The 24494-nt window shown below is 40.8% G+C and overlaps 1 protein-coding gene across 2 annotated transcripts in view; it reads left to right on the top strand.

The window, feature by feature from the left end:
• ANKRD50 (ankyrin repeat domain containing 50) overlaps positions 1-21346 on the top strand; it is a 39687-nt gene extending 18341 nt beyond the window's left edge. For both annotated transcript variants that reach the window (XM_063415014.1, XM_063415015.1), the window contains exons 3-5: positions 3963-4192; positions 12600-16147; positions 18376-21346. In XM_063415014.1, coding sequence (XP_063271084.1) covers positions 3963-4192; positions 12600-16144 — 3775 coding nt within the window. In that variant the 3' untranslated portion in view covers positions 16145-16147; positions 18376-21346. The remainder of the gene's footprint in view (positions 1-3962; positions 4193-12599; positions 16148-18375) is intronic.
• Positions 21347-24494: the final 3148 nt, after the last annotated feature.

Here is a 24494-nt window from a genome sequence, read left to right as displayed (position 1 = left end):
TTTTATACACCAGAGACAGTCAAATACAAGGAACACATTAAGATTTATTTTGCCCCTAGAGCCACTCATTAATTGCTGTTTGGCAATGTGTTAGCTTTATCCTTAATTTTTCTTTTTTAAATAAGTATGTGCACTCACTGTGACTTATTTCAGCCTTTGTGGACAACACCACTGTCTTTCTCCTCTGTTCTGTTGTGTCTTTGTGTTTTTGTGAATCCAATCTAAAAATGTCAAGGCCAACCATAAGCAGAACTCCAGCATAGCCTGTATATATTCCTTCCATGTGTGGAAAATCATGATTGCATGGGTTCAGTCAACTCAGTAGCAATCCCGAGGAATTCTGTGGGATGGCTCATTGTTCTGAGGAATTCTTATTTGCTGCAGAGCATGTAAAACATCTTTGCTCTGCATAAGTAAGTCATTAGATTGCCATTAAAATGAATTCCATCATTTGAAATACCTAATTGTGCTGTTTTCTCTGGAGATTTTGTACTTTTACTGACTAGTTAACTTGGTTGTTTTTAATGATGACCACTTTTATATCTGTATTAAATATGAAAGTTGTAAAGATAAACCTGTTACCATTTCAGAAGGTAAAGAAAATCAACTTCCAATCTTTTGAGAGGCACTCTGCAATTAAGCAATCTGTTACAACAATCTGTAGATGAATCACCCTTGAGGGAAGTGCTTTAAAGACATTGTTAATTCCATGTTGATTTATGTTATTTTCCTGTGTAATCAAGAGATGGTAGGGGAGTGGAATCACGAAGTCATGTTTTGGAGGCAAGCACAGACTCATAGGATGGTGTAGGTTGGAAAAGACCTTTGAAGTCATTGACCCAGCACTGCCAAGTCCACCACTAAACCATGCCTTGGGAGAGGAGACTGACTTAGTGAGGGTTCCCTCAGTGCCCTGGTCCAGATCGGTGGTAAAGATACCAAACAGAACTGGCCCCAGTACTGAGCCCAGGCAAGACCACCTGTGACCTGCCCCCAGCTGGATTTAACTCCCTTCCCCACCTCTCTTTAGGCTCCACCATCAAGCCAGTTTGTCCAGGAGGGTGATGTGGGGAGCGCTGGCAGAGGCTCTACTGAAGTCTAGGTAAACAACATCCACAGCCTTCCCCTCATCCACTGAGCAGGTCACTGACTTAGAAGGAAATCAGGTTGGTCAGGCAGGACCTGCCTTTCATAACCCCGTGCTGTCTGGGGCTGATCCCCTGGCTGTCACATAATGTGACTTCTGGCAAATGAGCTCAGCACTTCCCAAAAAGTTTCACTGTTATGTTCTTTGGCATCGACTCTGAACTCATGATGTAAAGTGTCTCAGAAGAACAGAATTTTATCAAACACTTTCAAAGGGCACTTGAAGAGAAAGCCTGATCAATATCTTGTTAATGCCACACTTTTATTAATATTGCTCTAGGCTGGGGGAAGTCATTGTGCCTCATTTCTTATGTGCATATATTTTTCGTAGTGGAATTTAAATTATGTTAAGATTCAGAAGTACAAGTATTGTGAAGTGGAAGGAAGCAGAGCACAGGGAGACAAGGGGCTGTGGAATAGCATTTTGTGGAGCAGCTTCAATATGCTAGGACTCGTTTGCCTGGGAAAAAATAGCTCAGAGAGGCTGTGGTACAAATGGCATAGATAGTGGGAATATGACATTACTGCTCACTGCCCCTTCCAGTCAGAGGTTGAAGGCTATCAAATGGAACAAGGACATTTTGGCTTTTAAACTACAAAAGGAAGGGTTATTTCATGCAGTGTGTAGCTAAGCTGCAGACAGCCTTGCTGTTGGGAATGCCAGAGCCTTAAACCAGTTCATACAAGATAGGGACAAACCTGTGGAAGTGTGGTCAGTTAAGGGAAATGCAAAGACTGAATCTCAGAAAGTCCCTGGAAGCAGTGATTGCTGAGAGTACTGGTAAAATTTGGTCTTCTAGTGCTTGCCCAGTGCTTACATTATTCCTGAGACATCTGCTTCCAGCCCTATTTGGAGGCAGAGTGTTTTGGGAAGCTTTCCCAGACATGACTGTTTGCTTTTCTTGGTGGTGTTCCTGACAGGTAAAAACAGACACAAGAATGCTTCTGATGATCCTAAGGTGTTTTGTAGGCATTTTGTTGGGGTCACATAGATTTTAAGTGAGATTTTTAATTTAAGATAACCATTACCATTTCGTCATATCTCATAGTAACATTCATTCTCAACAAGTAATTTCATACAGAGAACTATATGAGAAGAAAATTAGTTTTGATAGGGAAAGAAATGTTGCAGGAAAAATGCCCTGACAGAAATAGCTGAGGGGACGAGGCAGCATTGTGGTGGGGGAAGGGGTGGAAAATGTGGTCATTTCCAACTGCCTCCTTTCATTCTGGGATTGGCATCACTTGGGAAAGTAATTTTAACCTCATGGCTACTTTAATTTCCTGTTCTGTAAATTGGTAGCTGGTTAACTTCCCAGCTTAGTGAGCAGTGATTTCAATTGTATGTCAGGCATCCTCTGAAGGAATATCTAGCTGGGGAACTACCAAAGAGTTCCAGAAGTCTTGTGTTTCTGAAAAAAAAAAAGAGGGGAAGGTCATGTTTTAAAATCCATGTAATACTGAATATTTTCAGATCACAAGTATCCTGTACATCCTTTTTATACCTCTGAGGAAATTTCCCCCCTAGTCTGTTCTGCTAGGTTCTGCTGTTACTGTGAGACATGAAAATTGCACCACTTTCCATTTTGCTTTTTTCTCAGTCAGAAAACCAGAAAATAACAAACCTCTCCCTAACAAGGCTTATGCATAGTTTCTGAAGTGGGTTAAATTCTTGCATTAACAGGCAAGATTTTCCTATATTCCCATTTGAATGCTTGGTAGGTGATAATGTGTTGACCAAAGTCTTCTGAAGGTAAATTTGTTCAGTAAAATAAACTGAAAAAGGTTATTATGGTCTTGAGTAAAACAAAAAATACTTGCAATGGGCATGCCTTCTGAACATGTGCAAACAGCAAATTTACAAGAGAGTAAACTGTCAGATATGTATTTTTCTCACCTCGTTTCATTTTCCAAAACCTTGTACTATAAAGTCAAAGTTTACTTGCCAAGTGTATTTAAAGATAATCTAGTCAGTGAAACTTACAGGCCCAAATCACTATGAAATAGTTTCCCAGAAAACAGTAGTGTAGTGTGGAAATACTGAATACGTGCATGATGGTTATGTAGTGCTATTTATAAATACATGTAAATGCAGTTAGGTATATTTCTAAGAACCACCTGCTGAAGAGAACAACAGTAGATGAAAATTTGAAATATTTAGGCACACGATCAGATGTGTTGTTAGAGCTGCATCCCGAGGATGCAGATAATCCTTTCCCAGTAACAGGAGCTTGGCAACTTCAGTATAAATAAAAGCTAATACATCAAAGTCACTACTGAATGCCTCAGTCTGCTATTAATTTGCATTTTATTTGTGAAGGTATGGCAGAAATTCTGTTCTTTGTAATAGCATTATTCATTCAGACTTGAACTCTTTAAGCTTTGATATTTCATGTGTCTTTCAGATTTTTGTTTCGTGACCAGCTGTTGATCACTATTCGTTTCTGACAAGCGATAGCAACAGCTTTGGTAGAGACAACAGTAGTGAAGTTCTTAAGCTTTAGGCCAAGTATCTTCTTAGTGAAGCAACATTTTTGCAAGTCTTCTAATTAGCCTTGAACACTGTGACATAATTTTAAAGTATTGTTATAAATTAAAAGTTCATGAAAAAGTAATGGTGTCTAAACAAGAATTACATCACTACCTGTTTAAAGTATTTCTTTTAGTTTAGTCTATTTCAATATTTTCCATGGTAAATATTTAGAAAGTAACTTTGCATTTTTAAGTTGCTCCTAGCTTCATCTTGCATGCCTATATGACATTCAATGTATTGTTAAATGCATCTAAAATACGGAATTTGTGTCATGTCCTTCCAGGTGCATTCTGCTGCCTCTCTTGGGAATGAAGCCCCCTCAGCAGAGCCTCTTCATGCTGGTGGATTCGGTGGATGAGGGCTGTAACGTTTCCGAGGGTGAACAGAATTCCACGAGTTTGTCTGGGACAATAGCAGACATTTTAGCCAGCCACTTCGAGTTCTTCCCTCCATGGCTGCTCCTGCTGTGTTCTGCCCGCAAGCAGAGTAAAGCTGTTACAAAAATGTTTACAGGTGAGCACAGGAATTGTTTGGGACCTGTACCTAGGACATTGTATTTACCAGGCCCTGGGAATGGTGGAAAGCGCTGCTGCATGCTTAGTTCTAAAAAATGACAATAGCAAAAATAGCAATTCTAAAAAACACACATCCCTGTTTCCCAAGCACTATGGAAACTTTAAATCAGCCAAGCATTTTAGGGTTAAATTTTACCTTTGCATAGCATCCATGTTCTCTTCAGTGTTTTCAGTTTTTGTCTTGCTTTGCTCATTTTGTAAAGCTTCAAACAGCATAGCTGATGTGTAAGTGCAGAAGTATTTCAGCTGCATACACCCATTCCTTACAACCTCAGAAGGTTTTCCTTTCATCTCCCATTAAAATCTCTCCCTGTGTTTGCAGAAAGTGGGTAATAATCTCTGAAGGTGAAACTGGAGAGAGGAACAATGTAGTTGTGCATTCTTGGACTATGCTTTTGGCAAAGGTTGCACAGTAAAAAAAATTTTACAGCTTCTTCATCCAGGCTTTACTGTGTCATGAGAACATTTCTTGACTGTAATGACATTGTTACTGGAAGTTCTCTGAAATTTAATAAAAGGCAATATCTGGACTGGATTCCAGGGCTGTGTATAAAGCCTGTGTGTATTAAGGACACAATTAGGACAAAAATGTGGTTATAGAACTTAGACCCATAGGCTTGCTCGTTTCCACAGTGGCAGAAGGTCAATGGGATAATTGCATTTTGGAATGAAGTACTGTATTAATCAGTGGCAGACATGAAGGCTGGTATTTGGGAGTATGTGACAACTAAAAGAAACTTTGGGGTAACTTCAGAGAGTTCCTTCAGGCATTCATATGGAATAGTTTGTCAAAGTTTGGCTGATTAGACATGTTGTTATTGCCAAAAAACCAGACAAAACTTTCTCACAACAGTCCTATTTCCATTGAATCATAGTGTTTCAGACAAGCCCTAAAAAATTACTGTTGTCTTCTAAGTATATTTCCAAATGGAATTTCTGACAGGAAGAATCAGCAGAAGTAATGGATATGCCTGTAAAATAAATTAATTCCAGTGAGTTAATTTTTCATTTCCACAGAGTATGACTTGATGAATAGTGTAAGGCAAATTGGTGTGTGATACTATAATCCCATCTTCACTGTGGAAAGGTGCAGCAAAGAAAGAATTGGATACAAATTGAGAAGAAATTTTAGGGTCTATTTGGAGGAAGTTGTGGTTTAGCCGCTATGAAAGGAAAATGTGACATTACAGCAAATGTGATGGCTGCCTATTTATTGCACTGTGGGAGGATTTTCCTGCTACCAGCCAATACTCAGGTTTGTAGGTGGTGTAGGGAGGATATGAGGAGCATGGCTGAAGCTTCTGTTAACTTCAGAAACTATGCAACTTGGTGTTGTAAAACCGCAAATAAAGTGGATTTCTTTTTGAGTTCTGGCCTGAAAAGGTTTGACTGACATTAACTCTTCTACTGGGGCAAACTCGTCTTCTCCTTTGTGGTATTTGAATGTTTGCTTTTAGCTGAGCCAATTTTTAAAGCTATTTAAAATTTAGTTGGTGGGCAGGCAGAATTGAAGATCAGTATTTGGACCAAATAAAAATCAGTTTCACTGTAACTTTGTAAGAGAGACTGGGATCCTTTTAGGATTGATTAAGAAAATGTATCCCATCTGTATTGTTTTCTGTTAAAAAAGTTTTGGAGTATGGTATGAAATGTACATTAACCAATATTAATTTGTTTGCAGTAAGTTTATATCTGTTTTCACTTAAAATTTTCATGCAGTGAAAACTTCCTCCGGATCTGGCTGACAAATAGGTTTAGCTCTCATTTCAGCCAAGTGTACCCAAGGAGTGGAAGCAGGCCTGCTGCAGTGGCCTTGTCCTCATGAAGCTCTTTTTGGGAGTGCAGTACAGATGGGAGTTGTGCAAGCAGCTCCTGAGCCAAAAATAGTGATGACATGGAAGAGAGAGTCCAGTCTTTCTCACCCACAGTCATCCCGACGCTGCCAGTGGTGAATAATCCTCCCTAGCACTCTTAAGAATGAGAAAAGGAGGAGGGGTGTTTGTTCTGATCTTTTTTCACTTCTAGTGGCGACTTATTTATGAAAACTGAATAGAACTCAATAGCTGTGCCTGCATCTGCTGCAGCTTGTGCCCTGAGCCCTTCTGTATTCCCAGATTCTGTAGTAGCACAGTGTGCTACAGATTTTTTTCCCCTTACTGAGATGCTCAGCTTTCATTAATTTAAAAAAAAAAGTAAAAAAAAAAAAAGTTTTGCCTCTTGTGGCTCCAGAGACAACCTCAAAAATACAAACCAAATGTGAGATGATGCCTGGCTGAGTCTGCGGTCACCCTCCACAGTGAGCAAATGCCAAATGAGTTACAAAAGGAGAGGGACAGATAACTGCCTTCTCTTCATATGCTCTGTCACCAACCTCCACATGCTGCCTGCTTGCTTTTCCCAATGGCTTTTCCCCTAAATTTAACAATTCTGTCTTGCACCCGCAGTTATCCACGTTGTCTCCCACAGCATCATTTGTTATCATTTGGCTCCAAGTGTGGGCACTCAAGCAGCTACATCAGCACAGCCTTTCCAACATGAAAGTGGCACAGTACATAAAATATGGGGTTTTTCATTTTTGGCTAATGAGCTAATTCTAATGCTTCTTCTAAAACGAGACTAAAGCCTAAAAGCATAGGAGTTGTGCTTACAAAACTAAATTTCTGTCTTGAAAATCCTTCATATTAGTTGGAAAACTTGAGGTATTTTAAAATCAGAGAATTTTACATAGATAAGTTGGAATGAACTGCAGATAAATTCTCATTAACAGCATAAAGGTAATAGGCAAAAGTGCATATATAAAAATGGTTTTAAAAGGTTGTTTGGTGGTTTTTTAATAGAAATTTAACTCATTTCTTCTTTTTTTGCTAGACACATAAATCAAGTATCTGTGATTTCTGCCGTGATTATACCCCTCAGTTAAACACTGACATTCTTCCAAAGAATTCCTTCTCATGCATGAGGCATGAGTGCACCAGTGCAGCACAACCTGTGCAGATGTCACATCTCAGGGAGCCGTAGTTCTCGTGAAGTTAATGGCAAATACCGAAAGATATTGGAAAATTCGATAAAAAAGCAAAAGTACAGGTGAAAAAGTACAGGTGAAAAGGTCCAGTATAGCCTTAAGCTGCCAGAGGCAGCTTAAGATCCATTTATCCTCTTGTCCATAGGCAGGAACTGACAATGTCATCCATTTTTCACTCATCCTTTTTATTTGTCAATTCAATTCAGACGGACAGAAACTTTTAGGAGTTGATATTTATCCAAATTCAGTCTTGACTGGAAATCTTGGGAACGTGTCATTCTTATGTTTCTACTGTTTACTGGTCTGAATAGATGTGGAAGGTTGTTTTCCTTACAGCCTTCCCAAAAAATTAAAAAAGAGGCAAAAATGTGAATATTTTAGAGAAATACAGTAAAAACTCATAATGCAGCTTCTCTCAGAAACCTCCCTGTTTGGTGATTACAGCTACTCAAGTAGTTCTATTGCTGAATCTCCAAATCAAATCAGTTGCCAGATTTGGAGCTGAACCTATCTGCCATTCCAGAAAATAAATGGCATGAGACTACTTCAGGAGAGATTGCTCCTAAAATAAAAAATCTAAGTTGTCCTCTAGATTTTCATTGTAGGTTGGAATTTATTTGGATGATATCATGTTTCTTTGAAATCTTCATGGGAGTTGGATTCTTGCTATGAAAGATAAACTATGTATTTATGTGGTTGTAAAATTTACTTTTATAATATTGAAGATCTGAAAAAGTTTATTTCTTGTTTAGGTTTGCTGTTTGGAGAGAAAAAATACTTAGAATGCTTGGGAAATATATAGGGAGCTTTTAATTACTGTGTCCTTTCTTTTCATTACCACTTTGAAAGCATTGTACTAGGGAATTTCAAATTTCCTTGTAAAAAGTTGTGTGTGAACTTGGAATTTAATTGCCTTGTAATTAAAGAGAGAAGACTAAATTGTTTTAAATGGACTATTACCTGTAGATCTAATTAAATAAACTTCTGTGCAGTGACACGGAGCAGTGAGAGCAGCAGATTTCAGCCTCAGTGTCTCAAAGCACCTGCAGAAGAGGCAGAGAAATTTGTAATGCACGATATACTGCAAATGCACTAAAACTAAGTGTGCTGCCTGAGTCTCCAGGTGCCCTTTACTCTGCTGGATAAGTTATTCTTTTTGAGCAGGTGTGCATAAATGGCCACAGAAGTACCTGATTCAATACATGTTTAGATCAGCAGCATAAATTATTAATGTCAAATAACTGCCATGTTTGTAATAATTTGGATTACTCTAAAGCTAACAATTCAGTTAAATACATTAAAATTTATTTAAAACTTCTGTTATGTGCTTATGTAAATCCATTTAAAGATATGAAAGTGGGAGGATATTTTTAAGTATTGAAACTTGCTAGTTAATAGCTTTTTTACTATTAAAGTATGAAAAGGTTGACATGCTATAAAAGTATTTATAACCAAGATACGTTTTTCCCCCTTTTGAATGACCCTAGGTCTTGCCAAGGAATACATTTGGAACAGATTTGTTTACAGAACTGCCAGAAATGTAATAAATTAGAACAATCCATATTGGAGCTCCCATTGGGTTGAAAGTGATGTGTTGTAAGAAAAATTTTAACAATGCAAGCAGCAGGGTCGTGGGACTGCAAGTTCTGTCTACTGTAACTTCTGTTTTGCTGAGCTTAAGTCGTTCATGTGAATGTATCTGAAACAAAATGAGCTTTCTCTTAGTATTTTGATGCTTCTTGTCCATGAAAGTGACTTATTGTATGGCAGGGTTGAAAAGTGAGTTTACTGGAGCTTTGTTTGGAAATGTAAAATGGCTTCATTTAGGCAGATATTTGGGCAAAAAATATAGCTTTGTTTTCCTTCTTCAAGCTAGCAACAAAAAATTCAGACCTAAAAAAAATCAGTTCTACCTATAAGGCTTCTTTTGAATTATTTGCTTATTATAGTGTGATCTGGTGCATGGTTAAAATTAACATCCTGTTTATGTCCAACAGTCTGTTACAATGGCAGTTTGTTAACCCCAGCCCTTAAAGGGCATTTTGTCCCTGGGATGCATGGAGGTCTCTGTGAGTGTAGTGTGCTTCTTGCTATCCAAACCTATTTTCAGATACGATATATAGGATCTCATTAACAAGGAATGTATGGAAAAACTGCAGAAAAAAAAAAGGAAAAACAAAAGCAATTTTTGGCTTCCATAAACATGCAGCCAATCAAATAGTTTAAAACTGCTCTGAAGCCTTCTGAAATTTATTTATTTCTCTGAAGTGTTTAGATATTTGGTGTATCTCAGGTAAGAACACATCAGGGTAATATTTTTTGCTCTAGTGTGGAACAAAGTAATCAGAGCATCTTAAAGTGTTTTGTGTTCGAAGAGACCTTAAACACCATCTCATTCCAACCTCCTGCCATGGGCAGGGACACCTTCCACTATCCCAGGTTATTCAAAGCCCATCTAACCTGGCCTTGAACACTTCCAGGAATGGAGCATCCACTGCTTCTTTGCACAATGGTACCTCATTTAAAGGGAAAAAAAAAAGGCCAAACACACAAGCCCTTCCTTTTTACTTCTTTTTATTTGGAGGGCTTAGGGTTTGGATTTTTTGTTCACTTTCCCACCCATTTTGGGAAGCAAAATGGAAATTGTTTCTCAAAGAACGCTTGCAAGGCAAGCAAGAGTCTTATTTTTGAAGCAGAGATAGGGAGACTGAGACAGAGGCACTTAAACAGTTATTCACTGCAAGTTTTCCTGGGAAGGCTGGGAGTCAGGGGAGGTGAAGTGTAGTCATTAGTCAGGCAACACTGAACATCAGCTGAAATCTCAGAATTGCTGTTGTGCCAGTCCATCAGGGGTTTTCTCATGGCAGGAAATGAAGTCCACTACTGAAAAAACACTTGAGCGATATAAAAATAAAAACAGCTTACATTTACAGGTACATATCGGAAGGAAGGATGTGGGCATGGGATTAATGTGAGAGGTTGAGGATTTTGTGAGCAAGGTCACTTAGGTCTAAAGACATAGAGAATGAGTGTGCAGAGCTCCCTGCCTGTTCTTGTTCAGCCAAGAGACAGGGACAGATCTGTGCAAGGAGAAGTAGAGCAGTTCAAAGGAAGGTGAGTGAGAGGGGTGGTTGTATTTGCTTCAAATTGAGCAAAATAGAGCTGTTCCTTCTGCATACATGAGCCAAGCAAGGGAGACTTGTCTTTAATTACAGCCCCTTGTATGTTTGTGCCTGTGAGTCCATGCACCAAGCAATGCCCTGGCTTTGGTGTTATTTTTTCATTTCTGTGTCTTCTGAAGGATCCTGACCTAGAAACAGCCTCTCACTTCAACTGGGAGCTTGGGATCTGCAGAATCACAGGGCACTGTCTGCTCTTACTCAGCAAAGTTTTCTATTTGGGTTATGTGCAAGAATAAAGGGCTTCACAAAGTTATATACAGAATATTTTAATAAAATACATAGTAAAGCAATGAATTATGCCATCCTGCAGGTCAGGTTAGGACATTACTTGAATTTGTGGCACATTATGGTAGATAAAGCTGGTTCTGTGTTTTGTTTTAGAGCCAAATCAAAAAAAAAAAAAAAAACAAAAAAAGCCTCTGAAATGGAAAAAGATTTTCTTCCTCCTGGCCTTCTCATTCAAAAATCTTCAAATAGTCAATCTTACTTGTGTAGTCTTATCCTCTGAACTGACAGTGCAAAAATGTCCTTACCAGTGATTTTGTGGGGAAGCATGATTTTGTTTTAGGTATTCTATTGGTTTGGCCCTGTTTATAGTGCTTCCATACTTACTAAGGGAAGCAGAAATATTTTAGTAACACTTCCATAGTTGGCCTCTCTGTTCTCATCTGTCGTGTTTGTACAGTACTCCTGTAGACTAAACAATTAACAGAGTGACCTTAATGGGACATTCAGAACCCCTGCTGAAACCACTGGGGAGCAAAAACCACAGCTCTGTTACCAGCTTGAATTTACTGTCAGAACAACCTCACAGACGGGGCAGTTTGATCCACAGGGATCTGGAGGCAACATCCTTCAGAGGCTCACTTACAATGATTTTTTTCCGTGGAGATGGGGTCAGAATTGAATTGAATGCATTGATCTATGGTTGCTTCTCCTTAAGTATAGTTTAGGGTTTAGTAACTTTGCTTTGATTTGAAGAGCAGGGGTGGTTTTGTGTCTGATGAGCTGATCTGGCTGTAAGGAAAGGATCACAACCTGTCCATGGAGAAGTGAGGTGCCGTGCTGGCCTGAAACACAGTCACTGAAGCTGCTGCGTCCATGACCTCTGTGGTTTTCCTGTAACTTCTGCAAGAGCAGCGTTCAAACAACGCAATGTGTCATTAATCAGAGAGGGTAGGTCCTCATCAAGTGCTTACCTTGGCCCTACCAGAGCAAATGTTTGAAATGGCAGAGGCAGCTGTGTATCCACACGGCTCTGCCTTGGTTCAGCCCCATTCCTGAGAGTCTTGCGGCCGCTAAGGTGACGCAGGGAACTTCCTCACATGTGCTGCTGAGACCTGTGTCCCTTGAGTGTGGAGGGGATGGACACAGTCCTCATGTGTGAAATAATGTCCCTCTTCCCTCTAAAGAGTAAACAGGCTGGAAAAACAATGAGATCATGACTACAACAGAACCTGTGTCTTTATACAATGAGTCACCTACCAGAGAATCGGGGTGTTTATCTAGAACTCAGTCCTCACTTGCAAAAAGTAGGTAATTTTCCATGCGCAGAGGTCTAAAGATGTTTAAAACTATTTTTGAGCGCCTCTCCTGTATCATAAAAGCTTTTAAAAGAAACTGTGGCGGTGAAGTTAGTGATTTATATACATTTAATCATTCATATGCAGCAGGTGTGAGTGAATACCCTCTTCTGCAATTAAATAAACATAATAGTTGTCTTAATCTAAGTAGCTGAAAATTACTTAGAATTCCATTGTTAACCACACTGGAGAAGGGATTATTCTTTTAATAATATAATAATACTTAATAATCTTATTTTGGTTGCAGTTTTGATGGTTTTGCTTAGGTGTTTAGTATTGTCCAAGGCAGATGCACAATGCCTAATTCAGAGTGATTTTCAATATTATTTTTGTTAATAGCACATATTTTTCTTATAGTAGCTGATGATAACAGTGCATCTAATTATCAAAGTTTTCTGCTATTATAATTAATTTATATTCACTGTGTTTACAGGGGAAAATATTTTATTGTGGGTGTTCCCCACCCAAAAATGTCTTGGCTTTTATTTACTCTTCTTTCAACGTTGTGTTCAGCAGAACTGGATCAGAAATAATTACAACTTTCTCCCCTCTCAACAGGTTTTCGAAAGATAAGTCTGGATGACCTCCGAAAGGCTTACATTGTGAAAGATGTGCAGCAGTATATTCTGCATCGTTTGGACCAGGAGGAAGCCCTGAGACAACACCTCACAAAAGAAACGGCAGAAATGCTAAATCAGCTTCACATCAAAAGCAGCGGTTGCTTTTTGTATCTGGAACGTGTCCTAGATGGAGTTGTGGAGAATTTTATCATGTTACGGGAGATCCGTGATATTCCAGGAACATTAAATGGCCTCTACCTTTGGCTCTGTCAGAGACTTTTTGTGAGAAAACAGTTTGCAAAAGTCCAGCCCATCCTTAATGTAATTCTTGCAGCCTGCAGGCCCCTGACCACCACAGAATTGTATCACGCAGTGTGGACCAAAAACATGACACTGACAATGGAAGACTTTCAACGCAAATTGGATGTCCTGTCCAAAGTCCTTATCGATGGCCTTGGAAATACAAAAATCTTGTTTCATTACAGTTTTGCAGAGTGGTTGCTGGATGTAAAGCACTGTACACAGAAATACTTGTGTAACGCCGCAGAGGGACACAGAATGCTGGCGATGAGTTACACCTGCAGGGCAAAGGATTTAACACCTTTAGAAGCTCAAGAGTTTGCACTGCATCTCATTAATTCTAATTTACAGTTGGAGACTTCAGAGCTGGCTTTGTGGATGATATGGAATGGCACACCTGTCAAAGACTCCCTGTCAACCTTGATTCCTAAAGAGCAAGAGGTGTTGCAGCTGCTGGTGAAGGCTGGTGCTCATGTCAACAGCGAAGACGACCGCACGTCTTGCATCGTCCGGCAGGCCCTGGAGAGGGAGGACTCCATCCGCACCCTGTTGGACAACGGGGCGTCCGTAAACCAGTGCGATTCCAACGGGAGAACGCTCCTGGCCAACGCGGCGTACAGCGGCAACCTCGACGTGGTCAACCTGCTGATGTCAAGGGGAGCGGACCTGGAGATCGAAGACACTCACGGGCAAACGGCGCTGACCTTGGCTTCTCGGCAGGGGCACACCAAGGTGGTCAACTGCCTCATCGGCTGTGGGGCCAACGTCAACCACACGGACCACGACGGCTGGACGGCGCTGCGGTCGGCGGCATGGGGAGGGCACACGGAGGTGGTGTCCGCGCTCCTGTACGCCGGGGTCAAAGTGGACTGCGCGGATGCCGACAGCCGGACGGCGCTGAGAGCCGCAGCGTGGGGAGGGCACGAAGATATCGTGCTGAATCTGCTCCAGCACGGGGCTGAAGTTAATAAAGCTGACAACGAGGGCAGGACGGCTCTGATCGCAGCTGCATACATGGGGCACAAAGAGATCGTGGAACACCTGCTGGACCACGGTGCGGAGGTGAACCACGAGGACGTGGACGGCAGGACGGCGCTGTCGGTGGCTGCGCTCTGCGTGCCGGCCAGTAAGGGACACGCCTCGGTGGTCAGCCTCCTCATCGACCGCGGTGCCGAAGTCGACCACTGTGACAAGGATGGCATGACTCCACTGCTGGTAGCTGCCTATGAAGGACATGTGGATGTGGTTGATCTGCTTCTGGAAGGAGGAGCTGATGTTGACCACACGGACAACAACGGCAGGACGCCGCTTCTGGCAGCAGCCTCCATGGGCCATGCCTCAGTCGTGAATACTCTGTTGTTTTGGGGTGCAGCTGTTGACAGCATTGACAGTGAAGGTAGAACGGTCCTGAGCATAGCATCTGCACAGGGCAATGTTGAAGTAGTACGGACTCTGCTGGACAGGGGGCTAGATGAAAATCACAGAGATGATGCAGGCTGGACACCTTTGCACATGGCAGCTTTTGAAGGTCACAGGTTGATCTGTGAAGCTCTTATAGAACAAGGTGCTAGAACAAATGAAATTGATAATGATGGACGGATACCTTTCATATTAGCTGCGCAGGAAGGTCACTATGATTGTGTGCAGATGTTACTGGAAAATAAATCCAACATTGATCAGAGAGGCTACGATGGGAGAAATGCTCTCCGGGTTGCTGCCTTAGAGGGTCACAGAGATATAGTTGAGCTACTGCTCAGCCACGGAGCAGATGTGAACTACAAAGATGCTGATGGCCGGCCAACGCTTTATATCCTAGCGTTAGAAAATCAGCTTACAATGGCTGAGTATTTTTTAGAAAATGGTGCAAACGTCGAAGCAAGCGATGCTGAAGGAAGAACAGCACTCCATGTTTCCTGCTGGCAGGGCCATTTGGAGATGGTGCAGGTGCTGATAACATACCACGCTGATGTGAACGCTGCAGATAACGAGAAGAGATCCGCCTTGCAGTCTGCTGCATGGCAAGGCCACGTGAAGGTCGTGCAGCTTCTCATCGAGCATGGGGCTCTGGTTGACCACACTTGCAATCAAGGTGCTACTGGACTCTGCATTGCAGCCCAAGAGGGGCACATTGACGTTGTCCAGATATTGCTGGAGCATGGTGCTGATCCCAATCACGCTGACCAATTTGGGCGCACTGCTATGCGGGTTGCAGCCAAAAATGGACACTCCCAGATTATTAAATTACTGGAAAAATATGGTGCATCGACTCTGAATGGTTGCACTCCGTCTCCAGTCCACACAATGGAGCAGAAACCCTTACAGTCAGTCTCCTCTAAAATGCAGTCCTTAACCATGAAGTCCAACAGTTCAGGGAGTACTGGAGGAGACATGCAGCCTGGAATGCGGGGTTTATCCAATGGGCCTGCACACGCCTTCAGTTCTCCTTCAGAGTCTCCTGATTCCACGGTTGACCGTCAGAAGTCATCTTTATCAAATAATTCCCTGAAAAGCTCCAAAAATTCTTCTCTCCGCACCACGTCCTCGACAGCCACCGCTCAGACGGTGCCCATCGATAGTTTCCACAGCCTGTCGTTCACGGAGCAAATCCAGCAGCATTCCCTGCCACGCAGCAGAAGCAGGCAGTCCATTGTTTCTCCTTCTTCCACAACTCATTCCCTAAGTCAAAATCATAATTCACCGAGTAGCGAGTTTGAATGGAGCCAAGTAAAACCTAGTTTGAAATCAACTAAGGCGAACAAAGGGGGCAAAACTGACAACTCCAGCAAGTCTGGGTCAGCTGGAAAAAAAATAAAGCAGAGTAGTTCCTCCCAGCCCAAAGTGCTAGAGTATGAAATGACTCAGTTTGATAAACGAGTACCTATTGCCAAATCTGGCACTAGCATGCCACTGAAATCGATGCCGCCAGAGCCACAGTGCAAAATTTTGGTCCCTCCAGCTCAGCAAGAAATTGGTCGATCTCAGCAGCAGTTCCTGATTCACCAACAGAGTGGGGAGCAGAAGAAGAGAAATGGCATTATGACAAATCCAAATTACCATCTTCAGAGCAATCAGGTTTTTCTCGGCAGGGTTTCTGTCCCACGAACAGTGCAGGACAGAGGGCATCAGGATGTGTTGGAAGGCTATCCCCCCGCAGAGACAGAACTCAGCCTTAAGCAAGCCTTAAAACTTCAGATTGAAGGTAGCGACCCAAGCTTCAACTACAAGAAGGAAACACCATTGTAAAAGGTAACTTACCCAGTCACAAAGGAACCAAATGCCTGCATTTCATTTAAAATGTGCTAAAATTACATTTTATTATCCTTTACCATCATAATTGCTTATGTGATGGATGTTAAAAATCTTAACCTGGCAAGTATTTCCTTCGCTGTCAATTTAAAAGCACCAGCTGTAGAGGAATTGGATCACTGTCGTGTTGTCTGTTGAATTCAGTTGCTCAAATTGTGCCCCACAGTCTTTGATAAGTGAGTTTCACATAGCATTAATTTAGAATTTCATTTTCAAATGTAAGGACAGATGAGAATTTCAGGTCATGGTATTTTCAGATACAGTCTCTATTTCATTATTTATGAAAATGCTCCTCAGAAAGTTTCTGAAGGTTCTTATAAGTTATAGGCAACCACTTTTCTGAATGTGTGTTTCAAGGGTGAAGCATAAAACACTCTTCTAAAGCTTTGATTTTATATTTGTTACTGTAATCTTCCTATAAAAGGGGGGGGGGTTTTCTCAGTGCAGAATTATAATCTATTTTACAGTACCAATTTTCTGGCCATTCTGTTGTTCTTAATCGATGGAGGTCATTTAGATATCTCACCTCCTCTCCAATACTGTATTTTAAGCTGAAAAAGTAATTAGAAGTCTCTTTTTCAGACATGAATTGCCAGTGAGTCAGCTAAAATGGTTCTATTTTTCTCCCTCTTCCTGTTGAGGTGTATGTTTCTTTAGGGTATTTGGAACGTGTTCATATGTTTTCTATTGGAATTTCAGAGAAGAAGCATCTTTATGAAACGTGTGCCCACCTCTTACTGCTTGTTGGCTTATTTTTGAAAACATTTTTTGTATGTGAATGCAGCATTTTGGACAGCTCAGGCTGCTGCTGCTCCTCAGAACAAGAATGTTCTTGCCAGTTCTGACTCAGTTCTGCTGCAGGTCATCAAAGACAGCATGTTTCTAGGACAGTTGCAAGTGGTGCAGAATCCACACATGGAAGGTTTCCAGCTGTCAAAAACACATAAACAGGCATTTTCCCAAAATGTCCTGGAAATTGATTTAAATGGGATACATCTGCAGATGTAGTTGAGGTCCCTGGAGAATTGCAGAGCAATAGAATATCGTGCAGGATCCTGTTGGGTTGGCATTTTGGTTAAATTAAAAGGTTTGAAACAGTAATGTGTTCAAAAACATCTGCACTAGAGCCTGCATGTTTGTAAAATGCAAATTTTACCAAAGGGTCAGATGAGCTGTGGGGCAGGACAGCGGGAACAGGCATAGAGAGGAATCATCAGCTGGGAGAGAAAAGTCCTTAAATCTTCGTGAAAGTTACAAGGACTTCAGATTCCCACAGTAGTACATCATGCCCAAACAGGATTAGAATTTATTTGTAATTTTTTCCTGCTTCCATAAAACTTTAAAACATATAATTAAGGATTGTATTTCCTAATTCTTATGTGCCTGCACCTGATGTTCATCGCTTGCTTTCATGTTATACTTTATTGTAAATCCATTGCGTGGTTCTGACGTATGACGTGTTCATCTGACCTGACCTGTCATCAAGAGATGGGGTTTGGTGAATTTTTCCATCTTTCTTGATTTTAAAATATGAACAGCATATGAAGAAATCTGAACATTCCTCATATAATACTAAAATTTGTCTTTGCTTTATCTGGAACAAATGGTGTGTTACTGAAAATTCACGGTTTCTCTCAGTGAAGTTCTTGGTTATGCAAATGGCTAAAAAAATGAGGTGTGGATAACCAAATGGTTCCTTTTGCTTTTCTCTTCACACTTTGCAGAGCATCACTTTAAAGATGGGAGTTTAGAACAATTCTGTGTGGATTATGAATTGCTTGGCACAGGCTGTAATTTACCTCCTGTTTTGCTAAATCTCAAGCAGAAAATACAGTACTTTCCCTGACAGGTGGATAAATGAGTCACCTGTGGGGAATCACATCAGAAATACTCCATGGGAGCACCACAGGAATGGCTTTCCTTCCCTGGCTGCTGCTTCCCAGCATATCCGGGAAGCTCTCCTGCTGTGGGGACCTTGTAGATGCTGGGATGGCAGAGAGCACAGGGAATCAGTCACAGGACTGGGGTTAGGCAGGGAATACCTTTCCTTATCAGGTCGTTGTTGTGTGCTTTTGATTTTAATTAGGGATGATACAGCTCCATTTCTGACGATACTGTTTGTGTTACAGACTATTTCAAAGCCTAATGTTTTTATTTTATACTTCCAGGCCAATTCCATGATGCTGTGAACAGAAGCGCTTCTGCTCCCGATGATTTATCAGCTGGCTGGGATGAAAGCAAACAGTGCTTGTTTAGTCCACCTAGAAATTCAAGAATGTGATTCCTACAGTACAGTTACCTTAATTACTGTAACGTGCCTACATTTTCAGGCTGCCTTCTCAGTATAACCCTCTGTGCTTCAAAATTTTATTTTGTGTACTTTGTATTTAATACACAGAATGAGCACTTTTTTTAATTGCAGAAAGATATATGCTGTATTTCCCTGACCACAGCTGAAAATGGTAAGAACCAGGAATTCTGATTTCCTATTCCAGATCGCTTGGTAGAGGTGCATGTGCCACAGTGAACTGTGTTATGGAAAAGGCAGTGCTTTTTGTATTTATTTTTTTGTGGCTAAAGAAAATAAGCAACAAGTTTGTCACATTTGCGTTGTTGTCATGTATTGTCAGTTCCCTGTGTACTTCAAAAGGTTCCCTCCAGAATTACAAGTCTTGTAACAGTATTTTATAAATACTGTACTTGTGTGTTCTGTCTGTGTAATTGCTGTTCAGTGGTGGCAAGGAAGTTGGACTGCAACCACCTGCAGTGTCTTTGGGATTTTTGAGAGGCAAAAATCTACTCTCTGGTACTACAGCACCAAATCTGGATGGCAGACTGGGACCACTGAAAGCAATAGGCAAATTTTGGACACTTGGTCTTTCATAGCCTCTGTTACTGCTACAGTGATGAGGCAACTAATATGGGTATGTCTGAGGTGCTAAAATGTCTGATCCTGCTTTCTTGTATATCTCTATACATTAGAAACAGCTCTTTCTCTTTTCCAAGGTAAAGGACTAATTTTGGGAATGTCGGTAAAGCAAACCATGGAAAATACAGACCCTTTGTGAGTGAGGCTGAGAGAATACGGAGTGAGAGTGCAGTGAAAAGCACAGCGACAGTGTTGCCTGGGGAGTACAGAGATTACTGAGCTAGCCCTGTCCTGAGACAATAACTCCTTAAAGCACAAACTTGTATGAATGTGGTTACTGCTTCATGGGGATTAGGTAGAACCAGTGTGTCTCTGTACCTGGTTAATCAGCAGTTGGGAGAGTCCATCTATGGATAATGGAAAGGTGGTTTCCTGCTCTTACAGCAGAAATGCTGTACTTGTGTGAGAGAGCAAAGTCGAGGTCATCATTGTGAAAGTGAGCAGTGTGAGTTTTTCCTTTGAATGTGCACATCTTACTTGCACAGTTCTGCAAGAGATAAAATAAAACAAGTGGGTTCTTTTCTCCTACAAATGCAAGCTATAGTCTCCTATTCACCATTACACAGACTTGCTCTTTAGAAAATAAGCCTATTTTTGTATGCAAGTATTTCTTCTAAAGGCTTGGGTTTCATCTTTTTCATACTCTAATTCTGATCATTCCAGAAATAAGATGATAGAGAGCTGAGGTTATTTTTCATAGATGATTAATTAGATCCTTAAACTTTGATGAATGGCCCCTGGATGTAAATGTAGTGCATATTCTGAGGCACTAAAGGGCTCCATGTCTGGTTATCATGATCAACTGTCATCAGAATACATTTTTTTTTAAATCTTGCACCACCGTTCTTATTTGCTTTTTTCCTAAATGTAAAAAAAAGGATCTTTTATAGTCAGGCATTCAGCATATAGTAAAATTAGAGGTTAGAAGCTGACACACGGCAATATGGATTATTCTGAATGTCTCATGTATTGAATTTCTTGTCCCCGTGGGACAATTATAAAATAAACATAACAGGAGTCTGGCAGAATGGCCTTAAGAGGGTTAGTGGTTTAGAGAAGAGAAAGTACCAAATTGTTCTCAGCAAACTTGTTCCAAACCTCAAGTATAGTACATTTGCAATACTGTGCAAGAATACGATTCTTCTTAGTTATTAGATGTATGTTTTATTCTGTGGAAAGGGATCCCTGAATGCCAACATTTTTTTCTACTGACCTTGACTGTCAATGGGATTATATTTATTTAATTTTATTGTATTGTTATTAATTGCACCTTGTGGACAGAGGACTTAAAAATATGGCCAGTTTCACAAGGGGCCACAACTTACAGATAGTCAGGTGGGTTTCATGTGAAAAGTATTTACATTTGAAACAGTCAGTGGGGAAACCCTCTCTCCAAATCAGCAGAAAGTAGACCTGTCACAAATCTTTTCAGAATGAAAATTCTGCCACATTTTGAATATCCCTTTGGAATGGGGCATGAATTGCTTTAAATCATTTATCTTCTCAGAAGGTCTGTGTAATTCCACATGCTGTTGTGATTTTTAGCATCACCATTTGTCAGGGGTTTGTGTGCCAAGCAAAGTTGCTGTTCCCCCATTCTTCCCTGTGCCATCTGTAAGTGAAGGGGAGGTGAGCAGAGGGGTATGGCTGTGACTCAGCACAGCTCCTTCTGCCAGGACAGGAGTTCTCACCACCCAAAAAACCTGAATACAGCAGGAACCCTGTTTCTCTTCATCCCATTTCGCTGGTCCTTTCAAGGTCATCTCCACAAGACATCCGAAATTCCTGATGGGAGAGCTGGGGAAAAAGACTGTTTTTGTGGACACAGATATCCATACTGTGTGCATGTAGAAAAACTCATCTGGAGAGAAATGCATTAAGAGACACCGAGGCACAATTGATGCATTTTTGTCTTCTTTGTGATCAGTATTGAAAACATTACCGTTTCTTTAAAACTAAAAAGGTGTTTTCCCTCCTCAGTTACTCTGCTATGCAAATGTCTGTTATGCTTAATATTCCCCATCTGAACTCCTCAGTTAACTTGGTTTGCAGATAGACTGTTTTTTCCTGGAGTGGGTTGTAAATAGCCTTTAATGTACATTGAATGAATTTCACATTGTAAAATTTTTATTTTATTCCTTGTATTATATTAAGCGAAAAATCCCTGTGTATATTAAAGTGCATAATAAATATATTTGCTTTTCAGCAGACATCTAACTGTTTTAATTTTTCTACCTCATTTCCTGGGACATTTCAGGAAAAGGTTATTAAACTTGATTAACTTTCATGTAGTACTAAATGAAGCGTGATGTGTGTGTCCAGTAAGCAGCCCAGGCTCGCAAACCTCAGACCCTGGCATTAATTCCTGTGGCTTTGAGCATTTGCAGGAGAAGATTTGCTGCATGTCCTTCTGTTTAAAATGACCATTATATACTGTAAATACCATGAGGGCAAATAAATTCACTATTTCAGTTGCTGTAAGTTCTTTACAAGTTCAAATGGGTTTTGTTAATTATTGTCTTGATGAGTGTTTCTCTGTTGTGTTTTCAGTTTAAGCAAAAGCTCTCTTAATGATGGTGGCTATTAATTTTTCTTGAATGTGTTATTAGAAAAGGTAGAGAAGTTTTCTGGTCCTTGCAATAACACCCTTTGGCCGTGTGATCTTGTCTCACTTCTTCAGATGGTAAAGCCACTGTGATCTCTCTGCAGAGAGTTTTTGAGTGTGAAGGAGGAGTTTGGCTGTGCCTTCTGCAAGTGATGCTTCAGGTTTACCCCCCCTGGGCATTCTGGTTCACACAGATTCCAGCATCTGGTGCACATGGCTTGACTGATTCCTAAGATTAGGTGAATGGCAAAATTGTCATTATCCGCTCACTTGTTTTCTGTGGATTTCTGTTGTTTCTCATAGCAATTATTTACCTTCTTTTGTTAAGTTCTCCATCTGAAATAACAAAGTACAAGATGTGTTAATTCAGTGGCTATTTTTCACTGAAGCAAAGAATTTTCACTGAATTAATTTTTGAATAAGTTCTATTATGTTCCAGAGACAGACATTTTTTTCAGATAAGCACTGTAAAAATATTTAAATAAAATTATTCAACATCTGTTTTAAATCTCTTATTCTATGGAATATACACAATCATACTAAATAATGCTTCGCATCTTCTGTGAGATCTCTTGCAACAATTTGGCTTGTGTATTACATGTATTTTCCAAAAGAAAGATGAGATTGGTTGGCACAGTAAACTAAAGCCTTTCAGCTGGAGGCCCTTGGAGAGGCAGCAATGAGAGTTTGGCCTTGATCTAAATCCTAATGATTTTGTGCTACAAAGAGTCACAGAAACAGGATATGGGACCGAGAAATCTAGTTGGCAAATCATTTTGATAAAGAAGTGTCCAAATGTGTATGTAGGTAATATAAACAGATTGACTTTTAGAATTAAAATGTAGTTTGCTAGTTGTGGGGACAAAATAAGGCTTTGAGATCTGGTTGTTGGTTTTGGCTTTTTATTTCTCCCAATAACTTTTTTAAAGTAACAGGTTTTAAGCCTGTATCTCCTGGGAAAAAGGTTTTTTGAAAGATTTAAATAAATAATAAAATTCTCTCAGAGTTAGGGCTGTGAGCAGAGCTATTGTATGTTGTTATGTCTTGGTGAACATTAGGCAATCTCATAGAGAGACTTTAAAACTCAAAACTTTATCCATAAATGACAAAGACAGAGTGGACCTTTATTATGATTTATTTTGTCATTTTCCATTATATTGACTGTCCAGTTCACCATTATGTTTTCCCCAAGAACAAAACATTCCATCTTGCTCCAGCTTTAATAATAGTGTGGTAGTTCTGTTGCTGTTTTTTCATACTGCTCTCACAAAAGGTGTTACCATTCGCCAGTAAATCCCAAAGCACAAAAAGCTCAGGAGAAATACTGAGCTGAAGATACATTTGCTTTGTCAGTCACTGAACAGGCTCAAAACAACGTCAGGAAAAGCCCCTGGGCCTCTCCCAGCACTAGGCAATTCTGCTGCCTTGAATAACCTGTTGTCTGGCTCATCTCATCTGCTTTTTTTTTTTTTTTTCCAGTTGCTTTTTTTAGTTGCTTTCTGTGCATTTGCAGTGCAGCTCGCTGGAGGCTGTCCATGCAGCTGGGAGTTGCCAGCTCCAGCTCCCGGCCAGCTGCTGGAGCTGTGGAGAGGAGTCAGCTCCGCTCTGGAGGCTGCTCCGCCAGCAGATTCCTGCAGGGCTGGCCAGGGACCACGTCGCTGCATCTGGCCCCTGCTGAGCAGTGTGGCACTGGGGGAGAGCTTGCCCAGCTCTCTCTGGAGTTGGGCTCGTTTTTCCTACTGCAATCAGAGCTCTCAAAAAAAAAAAAAAAAAAAATAGGCTTATCCAGGAGCCTCGTTGACAGGTGAGAGCTTTGTGAGAGGCAGTATTGAGCATGCATCCAAGCCTTTGTGTCCCAATGCCAGCTTTCTGCTAATGTAACACTCTGAATTGAATGGGAGATAAAGCAGTCTGAATGTTTCTGTCTCTGCTAACATTTCACATCTCCCCTGTGCCTTGGTTAGCTGTCAGCCTGCTGATGAATTAATGGGGATGCCTGTTTCTGAAGGCTGTCATTTGATGGTATTCATGGTATGGAGAGACAAGGTCCTTGTACAGGCACGGTGCTCAAAGCAGAGTTGTTTTTCAGAAGCTGGATAGGACCAAGCTGCATACTGTCCCTTCCAGCTGACTTCTCCATACAGGGGCAGGAACAAAAAGTGATGTACGTGGACCGGTGATGTACAAGGTTTAGTTGCATGAGAAGAAAGCAGGGAGGAAAGGTTTACATCATCTCTGAAGTCTTCAAAATGCAGCTCACTCTCTGCCACATCTAAAAACTTTACTGCTAAAGCAAATCTTGAGATGATTAGAGGATGCATATTTAAGAGCCCTCATTTGGCTGCCAGAGCTGTTCACTGTAGACCAGGATCAAGGCAGAAGCGTATTTGCTCTGACTCTGTTGCAGTGTTGGCCCTGGTAGCACCCTGGGTAATTCATTCTACTTGTGCCCTGCTGAGATTTCCCACAAGAGCACTGGATGGAGTTGGTTTTGAAATGCTTTTGCTAATTACTTTTTTTAACATGTGAAATTAATGAACAGAATTATTCAGGAATATCCTTATGTACATGGGGTCGAGACTTCAGCAATTGCAATCCATAGTAGTATTTGAAGAGTGTGGTTCCCTTCACCTGAGGAAAGGTAGCAAAATCTGTGCCTAAATTGATACTGAAGTGTTTTTTGGCTCACACTGCTGGCTCATTTACATACAGCCTGTTTTCTAAAAAGGATAAGTCTTTCCTTTTTGCCAGGA

Source organism: Prinia subflava, chromosome 18 (assembly GCF_021018805.1).
Source record: "Prinia subflava isolate CZ2003 ecotype Zambia chromosome 18, Cam_Psub_1.2, whole genome shotgun sequence".
Taxonomy (NCBI): domain Eukaryota; kingdom Metazoa; phylum Chordata; class Aves; order Passeriformes; family Cisticolidae; genus Prinia; species Prinia subflava.
This window is presented reverse-complemented; position numbering and strand designations above follow the sequence as displayed.